At 34.5% G+C, this 21,695-nt stretch overlaps 1 protein-coding gene across 1 annotated transcript; it reads left to right on the top strand.

The window, feature by feature from the left end:
- Positions 1-7,436: 7,436 nt before the first annotated feature.
- On the top strand, positions 7,437-19,997 carry LOC105038650 (adenylylsulfatase HINT3). Its single transcript, XM_010914519.4, has 7 exons — positions 7,437-7,791; positions 12,910-12,965; positions 13,722-13,779; positions 17,144-17,210; positions 19,396-19,451; positions 19,554-19,607; positions 19,678-19,997. Exons 1-7 carry the CDS (start codon positions 7,573-7,575, stop codon positions 19,786-19,788), a joined length of 621 nt encoding a protein of 206 aa, XP_010912821.4. The 5' UTR covers positions 7,437-7,572; the 3' UTR covers positions 19,789-19,997.
- The last annotated feature ends 1,698 nt before the right edge of the window (positions 19,998-21,695 follow it).

The raw sequence follows: 21,695 nt of genomic DNA, 5'->3' as shown, positions 1-21,695 counted from the left end.
ATGGCCCCCTACGTCCACTTGACATTTTAATATTGGATCTGAATTAGATGCAATTTAAATGTGTTTTGACAAATGTAACTATGTAATTGGCAATTAGATGTGACTTGGTGAGGTTGCTGGAGTTAGATAAAAGAATACGTTGTTGGCAACTTTCATGTCTAGTATGTTAATCCTAAGACAATTACATTGGAATTTGCCATACATATTATGTAAAACAGATTTAAACATAGACTTATATAATCTTGGTTTGTCATTTTGTTGGCACTTTAAATGAGGGTAAAATTCTTGGGTCACAATGATTTTTTTTTTTTTTTTTGGTACAATTGGGGCACAATGTTTGACGGTGGTTATTCATAATATTACCATGCATGTACAATCTATCAAGCCCAACCATAGTACCAAAAGAAGAAAATACTTCATTGCTTCCATCCATTTCTACTCTTATATAAAATTTTTTCTCCCTCATCTTTGAGGAGGCATGGGATTCTGTTGTTAAGTTTGATCTAAAATGCCCACATAATTTGGCGGTTGATAAGAAAAAAACATGAACTTAGTTGCACAAGGTTTGGACAAGATATGATATATTGGGTGCGTTTGGTCTTGAATCAGGATCAGAATCGAAATCAATCAAAATGAGAATCGAAATATCCAAATTTCCTAACATGCTTGGTTTGTTATTGGAATTCAAATTGAAATATGAGTTGAATGCTAGAGGGAACTCAAGATTGAATTTTGAAGGATTAAGACATTTCTATTCTGTGGATCAAAATAGAAGTGGAGCTTATCTCAATCAAACGACTAGAATGGAATTCACTCATTTTCATTTCCATTTCTATTCCAGAGTTCAATTGTCCCCAATTAGATATGTTATTATCTTTTTAATTTTAAGATTTGAAGTCCGAGATATTTAGTTTTTTTTAATAAAATTTTAAAATTTATTAGAGAAAGAAGTATATATTTTTCATACCGGTCTTTGAAGTGGAGGAACCACTCGAAAAAGATGCCTAATGCGTTAGGAAAATATGCCCTTTTTTTCGATCTACGTGGTTTGGTATCTTGTAGTTCCCCATTCATTCCAAGTTTGTGACCTTTTGCGTTGGATGTGGGCCTCATCTTTGAACCATGAGACCAGCTAGATTCAATGATATAGACTTTTGGATGGGGCCTCAAAGAAGACGTGCCCACATCTGTTCAATAATTTAGTAACACGTCCCAAATCTTGTAGGCCCCCTTGCATAACGAAACAAAAGATATCATGAATCCTTTGAAAGGAACCATGCTTATTTCCCAAGAAATCCATGTCAAGAAGCAAGCGCTGCATGCTTGGATTGTAGGCCATTCTATGAGCAGAGTTTACAATGATGGGAGAGGTGACTTGCCGCAGGGTATATGGCCAATGTGCTTGGATGACAATATTGCCTGCTTGTAGCTTTCCAGTGAAAGGGATGATTAAACCTGCAACTACTAGTTAATAAACAGAGAGATTGTGTGTTATTAGTGGGGCATGAGTTGGAATCCTTGCACTTACAGCATTATATTTGCCATTATAAAGGTTCCATTGTATTATATCTATTAACAATGGATATTAGATGATGGCAGTTATTTGAGCATTATTTAGACCTAGAAGACATGCAGCCAGTTGCTAGCAAGACATCAAGGCAAAAGGGAGAAAAAAAGAAATATATAAGCCCATGCAGTTTAAGGGCAGTGATCATTATATACTACAAATAATAGCTTTGATATTTTATAATTTTAATAAATAAATGGAACTGTTAAAGCTCAAATTGTTTGTCATTTTTATGTGAACATTGCCTTTGGGCTTAAAAAAATTCTGTATTTTATATGGAATTACAAATACCCCTTTACAATCGATTCTGCATTTTGTATATTAGTGCAATATGGTCCACCTCCACTCAATTGAGATTAAGGTTCACCGAAGGTATCTACTTGTTAGGTAATGTGATTTGGATTTTCTTTATTTTTTTTTTAAAGAGGCTTTGTCATTGAAGATGGGGTTCCATCCGAAAGACTCAGCTTGGATTCCATCGCTAAAGATACCACTGGACTAAAGATTGAAGGTGTTGGTGGGTGCGTTTTTACTATAAAGAATAAAAACATAGTTGCTTATCCCAACTCCAGTGGTGGATTCTATATCTAACTTGGTGACTTCTCGGTCCTAGAACAACATTAACAGCATCATTGGGGCTTCCAATGGTGCTCTCAAGGATCTTCTGCGATTGATACCAGTACTTCAACTAGAGCTCGTCTTCTCGATCCGCTAGTTCCGGCATTTTCCTCTTGCGAGGGTGGATCATCTCAGACAACAACTAGCACCATGTCAACTGACAAGTAGGCATCTCCAATGAATCTTGATGTCAATTAGGTGGAGGATGGACCATATTGCAGTAATATACTAAATGTAAAATTGACATTGCAACAAGTCGAAATGCAAAGAGGCATTTTCAATTCCATATAAAATGCAAGTTTTTTTTTTCTTCTTTCCCCTAGCCTTACTTTGCTTATAATGCTATTATAAAAACATAATAACAATCATTATTATGATATACATAATTTTAACCACATATATGATAGGTTATATATATATATATATATATATATATATATATATATATATATATATATAATGTTTGTTATAACTGCTACAAGGATCAATAGTAGTTATGATTTGGAATATTCTCCTAACATAATAATTGTGTGGTTAGAATCTGGAGACAAGTCAATAATTTGGGAGATATTTTGAATAGGAGAAACTGCCAACAAAGCATGTGACCTTTCATCCACAGTTTCGATCACTTGAGGCTAATGATTTCTCAACAGTTCTATTTGAATATCATTTTATTTTATGGCCCCTCTTGCAGTTTCAGAATCCCATATTCTAGCTAGTTGGGTGTCATATGTTATTCAGCTACATGTTTGATGTGGATTTGAAAAGCCATCTAAGGAAGTTGCAAGATAGAATATAAGTCTTCAAAGGACAAGCACTAAGATCGAGTGTTAAGACTTTTTCAATGAGCCTAAACATACTAGTTGGCTTGACTAAGATCGCATCTAAGATACTATTAATTAAGATATGTATACTTAATAGGCACCTCAAATGCAGTGCCAAAGACAAATCTCTATTGTTTGATTCACACCTTCCCAAAAATTAATCTTGGAGGTAAACAAAAACTGATCTCACTTATAATGGCCATTATTATAATAAATTGAAAGAGACATTTGGCATATGGGATAATGCTATGTGGCCCAGCCATGGCACATAAAAGAAAAAAAAAGGAAAACGAAATCTCATCCCATATGGCATGTGTGCAGTTCGCCTCTCCATATTATGTTGTGATGCAAAAGCACCAGCCTCCTTGTATCACATAGCAGTATTTTTTTTTTTCAATTTTTAAACCATGATTGGACCTGAATTATTTTTTGTGTAAGAAATTATATACAATTTTTCTATCCACATTAGCATGACAACAATACAACAATAATTTGTTGTAATAACAAGCATTTTGATTTGTACAAAAGACAAAAAAAAAAAAACTTAGGTAATATATCCATGAGTTTTAATTTTATTGTTTTTTCACAGAAAGAGAAACCATGGTAAGGCTATTTAATATGTAAATCTTATGGATTATGTTTTATATTTGGACCAAACATATATTTCTTTTTGCAAATAAAATTATTTAAAGAAGTTGTTATGCCAATCTAGGAAAAATAGACACAATATATCCATATTATTCACCACAACTAGGGCCATTAGATTTCAGATCCAGTGTAGATGACTTGCCACTTTAAAATCAAGAACATTATTGAAGTTAAGATTTACTAAATTCAATGAGCCATTTGGTCATGGTGATTCTCTCCAAAAGGAAACAACAATATGCCTTATTTTTTAATCAGCAGTAGGCCTATGCTATTAAAAATAAAAAAACTCTATTCTACGAGGAAAAAAAAAAACTTTCATCTAGGCTACCTAATCAGAAACACTCTCATGATGATTTTCCTAGACTTAGAAGAGATCCGTTAGAGATAATCGGAGCACAAAGACGGTATGGATATCTTATATTACTTGTCATATTTGGCTAGCTAAATATGATCATATTTTGCAAGGTAACGTTAAAAATTCTAGAATAATTAGGAGAGAATCTATCTAGGCCTAGGAGTACATTAATGTAACTATGTCAAAGGAATCCCTAATAATTGGAGAGAATTATGGTTCTTATTTTACATGTTTTTCTTTTCCAATAGATAGTGTACTTCAATTGGGAGCCATCACTTCCTGATTTCCTCAAGGCCTACTTTAATGGCTGCATTTAAAATAGAGGAGATTTTGGTATAACAAGCTTCATCATTATAATTAGAAATGAGTGGTGCATTGATTATAGCAAGTAGTGTTAGATTGTTCAATATTTCTATTTCTATAGTAAAATTATGTGTTGTATAGTAAGATATGTCACATAGTACAAAAGCTTTGAAATTTGTTGCATCATATTTATGAAATTTTTTGATGGATATTAGATGACTTTTTTGTTCACGATGTTTAGAGACCAATGCCCATCTTTTGAGATAGGATAGTTAGAGAATGAGAGCAACTTATAGTCTTACGAAACAATATATAGTTCCTAACTAGATGGTGGCATATGTAGTCAATAATATTAGAACTACTTTGTAGATGGCTATGACAGATATTTCTTCTAAATTATCAGATATGTTTATTTTAGATTGGTTTGATAGATCTAATTTACCAAAAAAATAGTGTTTAAGAGCTCGATTGGTGCACAACAAATGTTCTACGTGGATAACATGAAAAATTAAGAAGGAATAAACGTTAACTTTTTTGACCTGTGACTAGGAAATTGGTTTTAGTTTATGTCTGGTCTACGAGCTTGATTAGTAACAAGATACTCTATTATAAATGGTGCGAGTAGAAAGAACTTTAGTAGCATCCAATTGCTGTGTAAAATAGTTATGTTCATATGTGCCTTGTTAGGATAGTCTATGCGATAAGCACTATTACCCATGTATTATGTTCATATGTGCCTTGTTAGGATAGTCTATGCGATAAGCACTATTACCCATGTAGCTTCATTATCTCTAAACATAAAAGTACATAATAATATCCATTTTTCAGTCATTATCTTCATGCCATAACTAGTGTATACTCTAGAACACAAGAATTGGATAAACCTATGATAAACACCTCATATATGGTACAAAAAAATAAATCATATTATCATGCCATTATGATGAGGAAAAATGAATTCATGTAGTCTTTTAAATGCTTATCAATAGTCTTAACTTGCTATTTCTACTCATAGTTGATAGTTCATATAATTTGTGATCTAAAAAGTTTTTAAAGAAAAATTGAGAGAAATTTAGTTGTATAATTTTTTTCTTTTTTCCCCGATCCACAGGTTGAGAAATGAATTTGCCTCCCATTGGTGAGGGGGATCAAGTGCATGCATGCTTGCATGTATGAGAGCGAGTGAGCAAGAGAGAGAGAGATAGGTGGGTAGGTCGGGGGTGGGTTGGAGAAATTATCAGATGGATAAGATCCAATGGCACTTTTTAGACATTGAAGGTGAGACTTAATAAAAAAGTATTGTAGTTAATTCAGTCTTTGTTTGTTTGAAAAATTAAAATAATGACTATTATAATATTAAAATAATTATTATATATTTTTAATTATTGATATAATATATTTTCAAGTTTTAGTATAATATATTTTATTAATATCTTAGTTTAATATTTAAAAAGTATAAGATAAAATTTTTATTCTACAAAAAAAGGAAGGGCCTCTAGAGTCCCCTATCTGGAAGTGTCTATTTTCTCTACTCTTTGCTTAGCCAAAAGGTAAATTTTTTTATTTTTTCTCAGGCCTAACATGTCGAAGAAGGATGCCTCACATAGAAAAGTAATAGATATTGAAAAATTTATTTATTTATTTTTTGCTAGTAGGTGGTCGGAAAAAGGCATGTAGGAAAGAGAGAAAAGAGAGCATGGTATTTTTTTTTTTCATTTGAAGATAGAGCATGCCCGATCATATGAAACTAGCCTCAAAATTTTCCCATTTTATTTTATATTTATAAAAAATAATTGTTATATTAATTTTGGCTCCTCTATATTATACAAATAATATAAAAGGGTAATGTTTATTATAGTAAATTATTTAGTACTATAATGATATGCTTTAACATATATAATGTCAATTCTTTATTTTTATTATCAAAATCTAATTTTTCAACCATGTTTCATTTAAAAGAAATTATATGGCCTAAAAAATAATATAACTATTTTTCCATTACAATACTATTACAATAGTTATTACAAGAATGATACCCGCTTGCAATGCATAGGTAGATAATGACAATCTAAATACAAATTTATATAATAAAAAAATAAATAATTTATCCAAAATAAAATTCAAAATAAATTATAAGTAAATATATTTAATAATTAACAACCATTCGATGACACCAACTGTCATACTCACCCTTCCAAGGACTTTGATTGCCATGACACTAACTGGAATGCAATTATTATAGGATTTTTTATATGTCAAATTTAAATGGGACTTGCCAAAAATTAATTAAGTAGAGTTTTTTCTAAAATAACTAATAAAAGTTTCTTAAAAAGATTAAGAAATTTTTGCTTGCCTGGCATGTATTTTTTAAGGATTTTTTTTTCCATGTCAAAATTTAAATAGTGCTCAGCAAACAATAATTAAGAAGAGTTTTTGCATTTCTTAAAATAATTAAGAAATTTCTATATGAAAGAAAATATTCTATAAAATAATTAAGAAGTAGGCTTCCAAAAATAATATTTTCCACTAAGAATTTTCTAAATGGACCACTTCAAATAATTTTTCCTCATATTTTTTCTAACATAATTATGAAAAGTTCAGTGTCTAATGATATTTCTAATTACTTCCGATGCGCATAGGCTCTATGTGGACGCTATAAATGATTGCTTCAAATATTTTCTAAAATTTTTGTACTCCTATAAAATAATTTCTAGGTGGGAGCTATAAATAAATATCTTTCTATTATTATATTTTCTTAAATAATTTTAGATATTTTTAAATATTTTTCTAATATATTTTGATAATTTTAATATATATAGACATGTCTAAACTTTAACAAATTTAGATAATTTTTTAAATTTTTCTATAATTTTAGATGATTTTTCTACAGTTTTTTCTATTTTTCTGAATTTTAGAGTTGTTAAATTTTCTCTCTCCTTTAAATTTAATGAGTATAGAGATTTTAATATTAAAATTTTAAAACTATATATTGCACGCAAATATTGGCCAGCATCATTATTATTATTATAAGGATGGATATTGGCTGCTGGAACCGGTCAAACAAGCTTAGCCACATGCACGGATAACAGGATAAAAGGCCAAGACCTAAACCAAAAACTCCCACCACTGGGAATAATAATTACTGAGCTCGCTCTCCGTAGACGCACACGAAAAAAAAAAAAAAAAAAAATAGAAGCCTTTTTTTGATGGCCGGCGGAGGCCGCGAGAGCTCGGTCGCGGCCGCCGATCTTGCCTAGATGGCGGAGCGCCGTCTCGCCGTCCTCTGCTCCCACCTCCGCCCAACCGATATCGGCCGCCCTCTGCCGCTGCACCGACTGCCAGGATGCTCCGAACCGCAGGCGGTCTCCGTTTCTTGCTGCCGTGGAAGCAGGGGTGAGGCAGGCGGGGAGGAAGGGATCGGGAAGAAGCGCTGCGTCTTTTGTGAGATCATCCGAGGTGAATCCCCTGCGTTCAAGGTATCAGCTCGTCCGTTCTCTCTGTTGTTCTTTTGGTCAATCTTTTACGTTAGTTAATGCTTTTTTTAGTTCACAAAAAGAAAAATCGTTTTTGTGGATTTTGTTGCTTCGAGTTTATTTATTTATTTATTTTTTGGGTCAAAACTTGCAATCTTTTGCGAAGAACAAACATTAGACTTGCTTTTATCTCTAGAAAACTCGGTTTTTTGTTTTTTAAATTTATGTTAATGCTGCCCTGTTTTCTTTTCTTGATGCTATGCTAATTTAGTTTCCTGCCCTAGGATTATGATCGCGAATGAAACATGAAGATGGGAACGGATTTGTTTGACGGAGATCTTTTGTTGATTTCCATGGTATTTTGTAGAACGGATGGTGGAAATTTGCGTCAATTGGAAATAACTAAGTTGGAGAATCTAAACTCATCTGACCAATGGGGTGAGGACGGATGAAATTGGGTAGTATTGATTATTGAAATATTGCTACTCTAATGAGAAGCACGGGTGAAGGAGCTGTTGCAACGGTGGAAGGGATGGTTGATATTACAAACTTGCAAACGACCAAACACGAAGGAGAAAGATTGAAGGTGTCTGGTGATAGCTACAAGTTTATAAATGTGAAGAAGGATAGTACAGATAATGGAGTTGAGATGTTGGGTTATTAAATTGTGAAGGATATTTTACATTCTGAAACAGTGGGAATATGATGACAGCTAAGGTTTGATTTTAGGTAATAGATAATATATGCTATGAGTGCATTTGCTACATGCCACAAGCATGTTTAGAGGACAGATTTACAAGATGACTTGAAGGAGATTGATGGATTGAAGGAATAGATTTTTGGGCTTCCAATGCTACTTTTAGGAGAACAAGAACTTGTATCATTTGAAACTTTTGTGGTTGACTCATGTTAAACAAGTTATACCATGTATTTATTTAATTGAAAAATGGATTGGATGTCTCCCAGGTAGATTGTTTGGAAGATAGCAAAGGAATGGATAGAAAAATTTTGACTGCACAACATAATTCAGCAGTAATTGGCCCATTTTTCAATTAGTTAAAATTTTTTTGATCAAGCACTATTAGGTGGAATTTGAAATCTAGAAATGTGACACCTTTAGACAATGACTAACGGAAGAAGAAATGGTATTTGAAAATTTTACCAGTTGTAATGTGGTATTAGAAGTTGAATTGTTTTTCATGGATTACTTTGAATTGTGGAAATCTTTGGAGAATCTTAAGGTGATTCTCAAGGAGAATACACAAAAATTTTGCACGCAAATATGGAGGTCTGGAAGGTGATCAAAGAAATGAGATCTTGCTTCAACAGTCATGAAAAGTTGATATAGAAGAAAATTGTTAACTAAGGTGAAAAAATTAATGAGATTAAATTTTAGGGCGCATAATGATTTATATGATCAAGGTTTTAAGTCTTGATGGGATGAGGGGCATCCTAGCCATCCATCCTGTTTTTGTGAGAAAACGGGATTGGATCTCCGAAACTCATCCATATGGGAAAGAATAGGAAAAAGGAGTAAAGATGAAAAAAATGAAAAGTGAAAAAGAAGAACAAGAAAAGGAAAGAAAGAAAGGAAGGGAGAAGAAAAGGAATGAAAGGAAGGAGAAAGATGAAGGAAAAGAAAAGAAAGAAAGAAGCAAAGGAAGGGAGAAGAAAGAAGAAGAAGAAGAAGAAAAATAAAGGAAAGAAAGGTAAAGGAAAAAAGAGGAAAGAAGGAAGAAAGGAATGAAAGAAGAAAAAGAAGAAAGAAAAAGAAAGGAAGGGAAAGAAGAAGGGAAGAGAGATGGAGAGCACCCATGGGACTCTTGACCACTGGGATGAGGCGGGTCCGCGGGGCGTCTTGTTTCATGGAGAAATGGGAATACCCCTACCTTATGAGATTTAAAACCTTGTGTATAATTCTGCAGACTCAAACAAAAATAAAAAAAATATTCATATGAGCTAGCATGAGGTATCAAAGTCATGGATTTTGTCTGCTGCATCAAGAATCAGAATATTGGGCAGTCCAAGAATGATGGATTGTGAAAATATCAAGAGACAGCAATTTTGTCTTTTCTATTGTTCAGAAGATAATTATTGAAGTTTTTTCTAGAGGAATATAAGTGGGAAATCAAAATAAAAGATAGTTGTCTACTATGTATGATAGAAGGGAGTTGAGATGAGCTCTTAATTGACGTACGAAAAGTATTGGAGACATATTTTATTTAAAAGGTCATTCCATGGAATGTTATACCGTGTCGAACCGGTCGGTACACCTGCGAACCGGTCGGTACATCCCGTACTGAGCTGGACTGGCGGGGAACTAGTACAGTTCGGTCAGTTCAAACGGTATACCAGCAGAGGAGGGAGGAAAAGAGAGGAAAGTGAGAAAGAGAGAGAGAGAGGAGGAGAGGGAGGGAGGCAGGAGCCGTTGGAGGCCGATGGTGGCTTGCTGCAGCCATCGAAGGGCCGCAAAAGTATCGCGACTTGTCGGTTCATCCGATAGGACTTTGAAACGAGCAAAAAAGAAAAAAGAGAGAGAGAAGGGGGAGATCAGCGGAGATGGGAGCAGGCAGCGTCGCGGTCGCGGATGCGGGCTACGTCGAGGCTGGGGAAGGGGGATGGCGGAAGCAGTGCGGGTGGTGTCGCGGTCGTGGAATAGGAGCTATCACCCCTATTCATGCAATTCTTTTTTTTAAAAATGAAGATCAACAGTAAAGTCGGCAGATCATTTGCTGACTTCATGTTTAAAAGATTTTTTTAAAAAAATTAAAATCAATGAAGCTGACAAACAATTTGTCGGTTTCACTTAAGTTTCGATTTTTTAAAAAAATCATGAAACAAGGGTATCGTCTCTGTTTCACGCATGCAGTGCCGTGCGCGTGGACTGCGCCGTCCGACGGCCACGACGGCCAGCCGGAGGCCATCCGGCAGCCACTCCCCTCCTTCCTCTCCCTCATTTTCTTTCTTCCTTCCTCTCTCTCTATTTCTCTCTTTTTCTTCTTCCGGTTCGGGTTCGGTGCCTTTGTTGGTTCACTGCTGGTTTGATATGGTACAGAACCATACCGAATCGTACCGTCGGTCGGTCAAAACGGCCGTCGGTACCGAGACGGCGAACCTTGGGTCATTCAGTGATTAGAAGCAATGGTTTAAATGATTGAAAGAACATAATTTTCTTCAATTGGTAAGAATCACTGCAATATGCATGCTTCCAGCAATTCTTGTGGGAATAAATTCTATTTATACGCTTGGAAACTATACGAGAGAAAAATGCATAAAGATAAGAAAAATGGACAAAGATAAGAAAAATGACCAAAACCTTTGAGAAGCAATGTCTTTATCTCATCTAGGTCAAAATCTAGGCTTTCTTCTTGCATATGAAACTGGCTTGGAGATTTTACTTGTGGTTTTTTGTTACTTCATCACGGTATGTATGATGGTTATGATTCTTATTTAGTTGGAAAACATGTCATGATGCCATTGAAGTTTGATGGGCAGTGAGAATGATCTTTTGAAGAGGTATATGATGATCATGGTTGCAATCATATTTTGAAGGAGCAATAGCAGGTCTTTTGTTTAGCCCTTTGCAAGACCATGAATGGTGGTAGGATCTTATAAAAAAATCAACCTCAAGGCTCTAACTCATTATGCTTTTAAAGAACTGATTGTTAATATATTGGTTTCTGATGAGATGGAAATGGAGTTCAGTCTCTCGTTTAAATTCATGGAAGAAGGCTTTGGAAAATGGAAGTCTAAAGGAGAACAAATTGGAAGCATATTATGCAATTTAGATGGTAATCAAAATGTGATTAAAGCCTTGGACAAAACTGATTTCAATGGACTCATTCATGTAAGCATTTTTACAATCTCGTGTCTGCAATACACATAACAGCAGGATAGGTGTAGAGAAATGATACTGGCTGGCTGCTGGATAGAATTATAAGATGCTTCTTTATCTTGTGATGCCATATGACATATTGGAAAGTGATACAAGACAAAGGAGGTCCATATACGTGCTTGGAAATGAAGATAATCCAGAAATATGTACTGTGAATCTTGTGGAGATGAGAATATTTAGGTGAATGTTAGTTATAGCTAGGAAAGATGGCTTGATTACGTGTGACCGAAACATAAACATATTGTTTCAAATGGCCTTGGATTATGAACTAAGTCCCAAATGTTCGTGCTGGTGCAGTGCCAGATTGCCGTTGGCATGGTATGTGCCATACCATTGCCATGCATGGCATGCACTGGCACAATACATGGTGGTTCATGCCTACCAGCTTGGGCAACATTTTAGTCCTTGATAACTGAAAAATTCTTGCCCTAAACTGATGCTGGGACAATTTTGCATAGTTTAGGGTGGCTCGAGAGTAATTCGTTATGCTAGTCCCAAGTTTTTTTATGTAGAAATATCATTATTCAAGGTGAACTTCAAGAAAAGGCATCTTGATTTAGATCAATTTTAGCTAGTTTTGGTTCCAGCCAGTGTTCATTGAAACATTCCACTTTCTTGTGATTAAAACATGTGCTGAAACAGAAATGTTAACAGCTACCAAGAGTTCAAACAATAACTGGATGTGAGAGCACTACAGGTAGCATTGAGAATTATATGAATTGGGGGTTAGATGGTGGAGAACTTCAAAAAGACAACCAATAATATTTGGACTCTATGTGCCTATCCAAAATAAGAGGAGATGCTGCTTATACTGCTTATAAGTGAGTTGAAAAGTGTATGCTTGCCAGACTTGCAAATTCAAATCATAGAAATGTATATACCTTTAATAGATAAGATCTTAAATAATGAAGATGATGAAGCTATGTAGTTTATTAGATTTGAGAAAATCATTGAACCCAACTCCTTTGCCTAATACTTGAAGACTTGTGTACATATAGTAGTTGAGCTCTGCTTTTGTTTCTTTCTTCTATTCATCATGAAACCGCTTTTGTTTGTTATCTAATATTTCTTATTATCCACATAGTATGTTAACGTGATTAGGATTCCATATCTTGGGTTTTCATTATCAGATTATGGATTAAGATTTTTTATTTTGAGATTGGTATATTGCAACAGAAGCTAGTTGTCTTCATACTGATTGATTACCAAATTTTTTCTCTTTGCAGCTTTATGAAGATGATGTATGCCTATGCATTTTGGATTCCAATCCGTTGAGTTATGGGTAAGGTGCCTTCTAATTTATTATTTTAAAAAAAATTATTTTTTAAAAAACAAGATAAGTAACTATTGGATGATGGTCTAGTGTCATTGCTGAAGGGCATTGGAAGCCCTTCACCAAGTGAAATGATATTATTGGTTCTGTCTTATGTAGTTCTTTGTTCCTAATTATAAATCAGTAAAAATATTTCATGTTGGATCTGTATGGAATAATTCAAAACATAGTAAATTAAATGTTTCTTCTAAGGCACCATCTAACTTGCATCTTGTTTTAGTTTTATGTGATTGGTAAAAGTAGTTTTTTTTGGATTTTTTTTCCTTCTCAGTCCTTGATCTTGTTTGTCATGCTGAAGTTTGATGTGGATTTCTTAGCATAAGTTCTTATTGCAAGTATTAACCAACTTTTTTTTTGAAAAGCTGGACTTAGTTTAGTCAAAAACAGGAAGGGAAGGGGGTGGGCTGGGTGCTAGTTTGGGTTTTCTTTTTATTAAGCTCATAGTAATGATATTTAACTTTTTATGAGAATTAGCCTCAACATCTTTAAGAGACTAAATTTTAGGCTGTTTTTGTGAATCTATTTTCATAGCATGGAAAACCAACAGCTAAACAAGCATCAATTTTAATAGCAGATCTTTCATATTGTGATAAAGAAAAATATGCACTGCAAACTTGGTTGATTTGTTTTCTAATATCTGAAAACTGTTGGATATCTACTCATGTGATTTTATTTCTTGATCGCTTCTCATATTTCCTTTTGTAGGCACTCTCTTATCATTCCAAAATCACATTTTCCTTCTCTCGAAGCAACTTCTCCTCCTGTGAGTCTTTCCCATCATTTGTATAAGAGTTGCTACATTTATCAGTGCACATTATTTAATTTTGGACACTGTCAAATTTCATGGGAGATATGAAATTACCTTCTTGAATGAGGTTAAACAAGACAGTTATTAAGTTTATTTTTTCACTGAGCATAGTATAGACTACCATAGACAAAAAAGAAAACCATATCAAGTTACTTAAAGGTTCTGTATGTACATCAGTAAATAAACTCTCTCTGACTTTTATTTGTTTTCTTTCTGCCTGTATTTGCACAGGTATTGCTTCAGTTTGCTGCTGGACCCTGTCATATGCTTTTCCTAATTCAATAAATTAATGTTTATATAAAAAAGAAATCATGGGATATGATCATGAGGATCTGTATCTTTCACTTCACAGACTAGCTGCTCTAGCACCCACATTAATTGCATGATGGCAAACTGTACTTTGGGTGATGATTTGTCAGGCTTTTCTATTTCTATCAGCTCACTCGAGGAGAATATTGAGTTGCCATGTAAATTGTGGAGGAAAACTTTGTATATATGTAGGTAGACTTGGCTACACTCGAGTGGATCTCTACTCAGATCAAGTCAGGTCTAGATTGGATGATGGGGATCTCACACCAATGATCCAAGCTGCTCAATGTGATCTATTACCTCTAAATTGCTTACTCACAAAAAATCATGTGATTTGAGGACCCTTAGCCTATGCATCAAATGGTCAAAAAAAAAAAAAGTATTATTTCATGTTATGTATGAACATATGTATGTATGTACATATATATGTATTTTCATGCTTGTGAGTGTGCATGTGTCTTAGCATGCTTTAGACTTGTGGGTGAAAAGAGTTTGGTTCAACAAAATGTCTGCCAATGTAGTCTCTAATAATTATGGTGGTTGAATTTTGGATGAACCTTTAGTATAGATTTCAATATTATAATATGCAATTTCTGAACAAGCTTGCATATTTTTGTTCTGAAATTATGATAAGAAAAATAATTTGAAAATGGGATATAACAAGAATGCGAAAGGAATTTTAGCATGTTCAAAAATTGTTTCTTCTGCCGGTGCAAATATATGTCATATCTGATATAGATGTGTTAAGCTAACCACATCAACTTTTACTGCTCCTTTCTGACTGCTGGATGTTAAATTTTTGATTTATAAAATGAAACACTAGAGGTAGATTTTGAATGATCCGGGTTACACTTCTGACTTATGTAGAACACTCTTGATGTGATTTTTTTTTCTATACTCTCAAACTTTTCTTTCTTTTCTTTCCTTAATGAATTCTCTTAAATATGAGAAGTTAAGCTATTTGGAAGTGAAAGTTTCAAAATCTATTCTCCCTAAGGAGCATTCATATCATGAAGTGCAGTAGATTAGCGCATGAGGTTTTTCGGAAGAAAGCATACTATTAGGGACATCTGCACTTTGATATGGTGTTAACTTCTTGGTTATCACATCACTGGGTAAGGCTTTTTGATGTGCCATTGCAGCATGGGTTACTACAGGACCTATGTGCTGCAGTGTTGGTTTTTCTGCTATAACAATTGTGGCAGCTTGCATATTGACTATGGAAAAAAAATGTTCTTATGTTTTCTATGAAGCTATTCTTTTAATTATTGCTGAAAGGAGGATTTATGCTTTGTTAGAAGAGTCACTTATCACAAATTCCTTGTTCATACTGCCTATAATTTCTGTTCTATCAACTGAGGTGATGAGTGAAGAGGTTTATTCCCAGCTGCACCTTGTGGTTAGTCTTGATGTTGATAATTGATGTCAAACTGATGAAACTGGGTGATGTGGCATGATGCTGATGACTAAGAGCTCTTTAAGGGATTTAATTTGACAGGATTGTGGACTTTCACATCATGTTTCTAAACTCTAGGGAAGTGAGAGTAATGGATATGAAGAGAGGAGAAGAGAGAGAGTTGGAAGGTGATGAACAGGGTAAAAGGATACTCTTTTAATGGACCATAATTTTGCATTTTGAACCTTCTAGAACATTTGTTGAAGTAAGAAATGCATACAAATTTATCAATGAGCCAAGGGACTGCAAAGTTTGGGGTAGGAGGAGATTTCCAGTAATAGATACATGTTATTATTATGATCAAGTAATAGTGGTAGATACTTATCAGAAAGGACAGTTGTGAAAACTCCATGAAATTTGATAAAATTCTGAGAAAAGTGCAATATATCGATACACAGTTTGGATTAGATTTGTTGGGAAAACATGATTTTTTATATTAAGAATTGCAGTTTTTCATGGCCCATAATTCCAAAATTCAAGACACCCAGTTCCAACATGGGAGTGACATTGGTTCAGCATGTGTCAAAGTCTTTCCCTAAAACAAGCTTTCATAGTGGGCCTTGATCTGGCATCTTACTTAGCTAATACAAAGAATATCAACTTTCTTCTTTCTTTTTGATGGTTTTGAATATTTAGAAAGATTAATTTTGAATGTCTGAGGGTCCTTGAGCATGCTAGTCTTTCAGATCATCATTTACAAAAAAGATCATATGCATGATCAAATCCTCTTTGAATTAAATATACTCATTTTATTCTAGATCTGCTGGAGACAGGTGCTCCTTATTCATCTATCGGTCATCCCACTCTTTGCTTGGTATTCCCGTTACTAAATTCCCTTACATATGTCCTCGGTATAAAAGATTTCAGGATATTTTTTATTATGTCACTATGATATGCTGGTTATGTATAAACACATTTTGGCTTGTTAATCAGATGGTAATATTTGGTCATCCTTCAGAATAAGTATCACGCTCATCACAGTAAAAGGTGATGCTTCTTAAACTGTTCTCTTAAAAGGTGAATGGGTGATTTTTTTTTTTATCTATGTAAACTTTGCATTGATAATTTGCTTAGATAATCAACACTTTGGGTCAGTATTATAGATCAACTACACCATAATATGTAGTTCATTTTCCTGTGTCTTATCAAGTTTGTAGGGCAGATAACTACAAACAATTATTAAGAATTGTAATTGTATTTGGTTCCTAAACACTGGTTTAGGATTTGTTTGTTAGATAGTTTTCCATTATCATGACTGTATGTTGTTTAACTGCATTTAATTCTTTCTTTATGGGCTAGTATTTTATGCATAGTTTTTTTCTTTTTCTTTGTTTTTTGCTGTTCTAAACCCTCTTCTCAAAATTAATATTATATAGTCCACTCTTTTAAGCTCTGGTATATGAACTATGTTGCATTCTGCATGTGTTTCATGGTTAGATCCAAGATCTTGTGGCAGTAAGTATGCGATTAAAAATCATCAATAAAGAAAAAAGGAAATGAAAAATGGATGCCGTAGCAGAATTGTTGAGGTCACATTTAGCATTTCAAATGCAGGTAATAGCAGCCATGTGTTCCAAGATACCATTTCTTAGCAATGCAATTATGAAGGCTACTCAATGCGGTAGGTCAAAAGTAATATATATAAGGTTATGCTTGCCATGTTAGAATTTGATTCCTGTTGCAATTATGATTATTATTTTTAGTATGTTTGCTTCTTTTATATTTGATGAAATAGAGAATGAACATTTCCATATAAAATATCCTGTCTGATTATTTCTCTTGATGAGTTAAGACAAGTGGCAACATAGGGAACAACTTCAGCTCTTCTGGCATTCATATCTTTGATTTTATCCTAATGAAAGCCCATTGACTAAGAAATTTTAAGTTCAAACAGAGTAAACAGTGTAAGAAATGTCTTTACTGTTAATTATCCTCATTATTGTACAGATGGTTATTGAACTGCTTGAGCAGCTTGACAATGGACATAGTATGTAACCTAGGTGATTGCCTTGGCATTTGACAAAATAGAAGAGTTACTTGATCATCCTTTCATTCACCTGCTTCATTCTATTATCAAATTTGTGTTAATTGTTATGAAATGGACATTCCAATTTAAAGCAATACAAAGTGAACATTTTGTATAAATACTTGCCAACAATTAAAAAACACATTGTAATTTTCAAAATCTTCTGAAAACTTATAAAACAAGGGACTAAGAACATATTTGTCATTGAACTTAGTTATTGCTAATCTTCCTTTGTTGTCGGATTTGTTGGAGTTTGGGTTTCAAATATGGGGTTTTGATCAAAGGCCTGTTGGCATCACTTGTTCAGCATTTAAAGGTATTGTTGCTCGTCCAAAGCAATATGATTTGTCGTCGTAATCCAGTTTGGTTTATTAAGCCTCATGATGAATGGATACTAATGTGAACCAGGATACATCATATGGGACCAAATGAAAAGAAAGATTGCATGCATGTGTACATATATACTCACATACAAACGGATAAACAGACAGGCATACAGACAGATACGTGCATGCACACCCACACGTACATGTGAAAAATCATGCTTTCTTAATTGGTGAGGGTCACCTAGGCATTTGGAGGCCCATCTGGCAAATGTAACAACAAAAACTATACTTAGGTTGCACATGATTAACATACTTGTTTACTTTATGATATAGTGGCTTATGTTCTTATTGGGCTTTCATTGCATGCCTGCAACCCATTCAACTTTTCATGGTTGCTTGGTGTCATGATCATGTTGTTGCAATGTCACCACTCACTGGAGATTGATCATGATATATTTTGGTATATTGGCTCATTATCATCCAATCTCCATCATTGCATGCAACTTGCATCCTCCTAAATTAAAATGCTGTCATCAACATATCTTATCGAATTTCCAGAATTTGGCTACTCAACCAGGCTATCCAGTATTGGGAAGATCATTAATTTCAGTATCATCAGTCTTTTTTTTTTTATTTTTATTTAATTGCTACACAAGATTTTTCTGAATATTGTGAACTTAGATCATAGGATGGTAGGGACTATCCACCTTCCTTGATGGGTCCATACATGGAGGGGTACTCTCTACCAGTTTAGATCTGACCATCATCCTTTGGAAAGTTTCTTCAATGTATGACCTTTGAGAATACAGGCCCCATAGCCACTCAGATCTCTTGTTATCGGCTTGGCACGACCACAAGCTCTAACAGTTTTCCAAAATCAGGGTGTAAACTGTGACCAGGTGATTTGAGGTCTCCTTTGACTCCCTTCTTCAGTCTCCTTCTAAATTATTTCAAGTCTTGTTTTATGTCATTGGTTATTTTTCTTTCCTAAGGGCTAATTCTTCTCCCTCTCTCTCTCTCTGTTTTTTTTTTCCCTTCTAAGCTATGTTTCTTCCATCTCATCTCTGACAGATTTTGTGTATTGTAACTCTTGAGGGACAAAATTTCTTCTGTTTGGCTTTTCTTCTTTGCATTGAGCTACATTCTGGGTTGTCCTTCTTGCTCTATTCTTCTGTGCCACCGTTTAAAAATAGCACTATGTAGACCAACTGTGCTTAGTGAAAACTTTACAAATCATAAGTGGTAGTGACATCCAAGCACAAGCTGCTTTAGCCAAACTAGTTCCAGATCTTACTAACAACAATACCTCCCCCTGAAGCCATTTTCTTAGGAAAATGGTTAAATTAAGCGGAAAAAAGTATATGAATTATCCTCGATCAGAGCTCTTGTATATCCAACAATGGCTTGTTTTCTAGAGTTCGGTTTTCTTTTGATATGGTTATGTGATTTTGCAGATTCTTTCAATTTGCTTGTCAACAATGGGTCTGCTGCAGGACAAGTAATATTTCATGTATGTTGATATTAGTAAATTCAATTTTAAACATGAGAGCTTGATAATTGTAAGACATTTTTCATCTATCTGATGAATTTCATCAATATATCATAACCGCAGACTCATTTCCACATAATCCCTAGGAAAGCAGGTGACCAGCTATGGTCTTCCGAGGTAAGAGGATTGACACTAGACTCATCTTGGCTTAAGCTAATCTACTGATTTCGACACATAACATTTTCAGAGCTGTAGAAGGCAGCCCTTAAAATGGAATCAGGAAACTGTCAATCTCGTGAACTGCATTCAAGACGGCTTTCTCCTCTTTCTAGTGATAGCTGCAGGACTCTTGGCCTAATGCTCCCAAGGTGTGTGCAAGATTAGGGGCCTCCATTTGTATTTTATGTACACTAGGGTCTTATATATTTGTTCAAATAATATCTATTCAAGTTAATTTTAGCAAATAAATTATTTACTAAACTTGTGTGACAGCGATGGTGAATCTCACGATGTGCAACATTGTAATATTATGACATTTCAATGAGCTTTTCCATGTTAATTTTCCAAGTGTATTGTTAGCATGGTAAAATGGACATTGTACCAGCCATGTGTCTGAAGAACTGCTCTGAACCCAAGCAGCTATACTAATTAACAAGTTAGAATTTCTAATCTAAGCTTTAGATTTTGTACTCAGAAGTATGTTAAGGCTTGGCATTTGTAAAACATTTCTCAGACAAATGATCATCCAACCTATTTCAATACTTCTGAAAACTCCCTCTTTTAATTTGCTAGCCTTTTCGGCAGTGTTGCCTGAAATAGATTAAAAATTTTGTCAATAATTCATGGATCAGCCCTCGAAGCCGGAGCTATGTTTGACATGAGACCAGGGAGAAGTTTCAAACTAGTTGCGCAGTGAAAGCCTTGACAATGGCTACACTGAGCCAACAAGATGTAGTACCTGAGAGGTTTTATGTAACGATGCCAGACCACCGATTTCAGTGAGGTTCTGAATGTGCTCTTTGCTGCAGAAAATTCAAGTGATATTTACAAACAAGGTAGTAAATGGAAATCACCAGTGGGAAAATTTATCTGAACAGGAGGCTTCCCACGTCTCCTACTTATTATTAGTTCCCATTTGGTCTCTGTCCTACTGAGACACCAATGGTCTATCAAAAGTCATAACTTTTCGGTACCTCTTTAATTAGAGAAGAAAAAATAGCTACTTGCATTATTATCATCATCTTTTATTTTTTCACTGTGGTGGTGAGTATGGCTCGGCAATGCGGAGAGATGTATCATCAAAAAATGGATGCATGGATGTGCATTTGAAGTAGTTTAACAAGTTTTTTTTAAAAAATAAAAAAAAAATGTTTCTTTCACTGGGCTTCTGCTGTTTCTGTAGCTTGAACATGCTTAGCTTCATAGTAATGCTAGTCAAAATATACTCTTGATTCCATAAATTAATTAGGACACTTTCATCTTTTGTTGCTGCATTCTGTTGTTTCTTTTTGTTGATGCAAGAAAATCTAAACAAAAGGGTTTATTTTGAGAAATATGATAGATTATAGATCCAAAGAGTGGAAATGTGTTGAGTAATGTGGTCCAAGCTAAGAAGTTCGTGTCATAGCAATAGACATTGTTGCCTCCGATGTGGTTAGTTGATGGTACACACCAAGTCGGTTAGGGCATCCAGTTGCCATAGAGCTGAGATCGTAATTCGTACCAGGTCATATTGTCTTCTACCAGCCCAAGAAGAGACAAATACTCAATACAAAAAGTTTTAAATAATTATATCGATCAATTACCTTTTTAGTGGTGGCAATACTTAATCCCTCCAATCCATTTACCTTGGCTCAGCTCGAAGTTCGGGTTAGACTATTTGTTTATAAAACGATTAGGTCTAGCTATAGATTTTGAATCCACAGGGTGGTTGGTGTATATAAAATTATGAAGTAATTTCATAATTTTTGAGAAATATTTATCTAAGAAAATAATTACAAAAAAAAATAATTTTTATCATGTTTAATTAGTAAAAAAATTATTTTGAAAAATAATATTGAAAAAAAATTACTTATGTTTGATTGGAGGTTGTTGGGGTATACCGACCGACCCCACTCACGTCGACTCACCGTCGGGCCTGCATGACCGGCGCCCGACTCTGCCGACCGACGGCTGCCGTCACCGACCGATCGAGTATACGTCGGTCGGGCAGATCTTCTTCGCTCTCGATCGGCCAAACTATGGCATCCGATGTCCGACTCCCAC

The sequence above is a fragment of the Elaeis guineensis genome, chromosome 1 (assembly GCF_000442705.2).
Source record: "Elaeis guineensis isolate ETL-2024a chromosome 1, EG11, whole genome shotgun sequence".
In the NCBI taxonomy this organism is placed as follows: domain Eukaryota; kingdom Viridiplantae; phylum Streptophyta; class Magnoliopsida; order Arecales; family Arecaceae; genus Elaeis; species Elaeis guineensis.
Note: the sequence above shows the minus strand (reverse complement) of the source record. Positions and strands in the feature narration are given on the sequence as shown.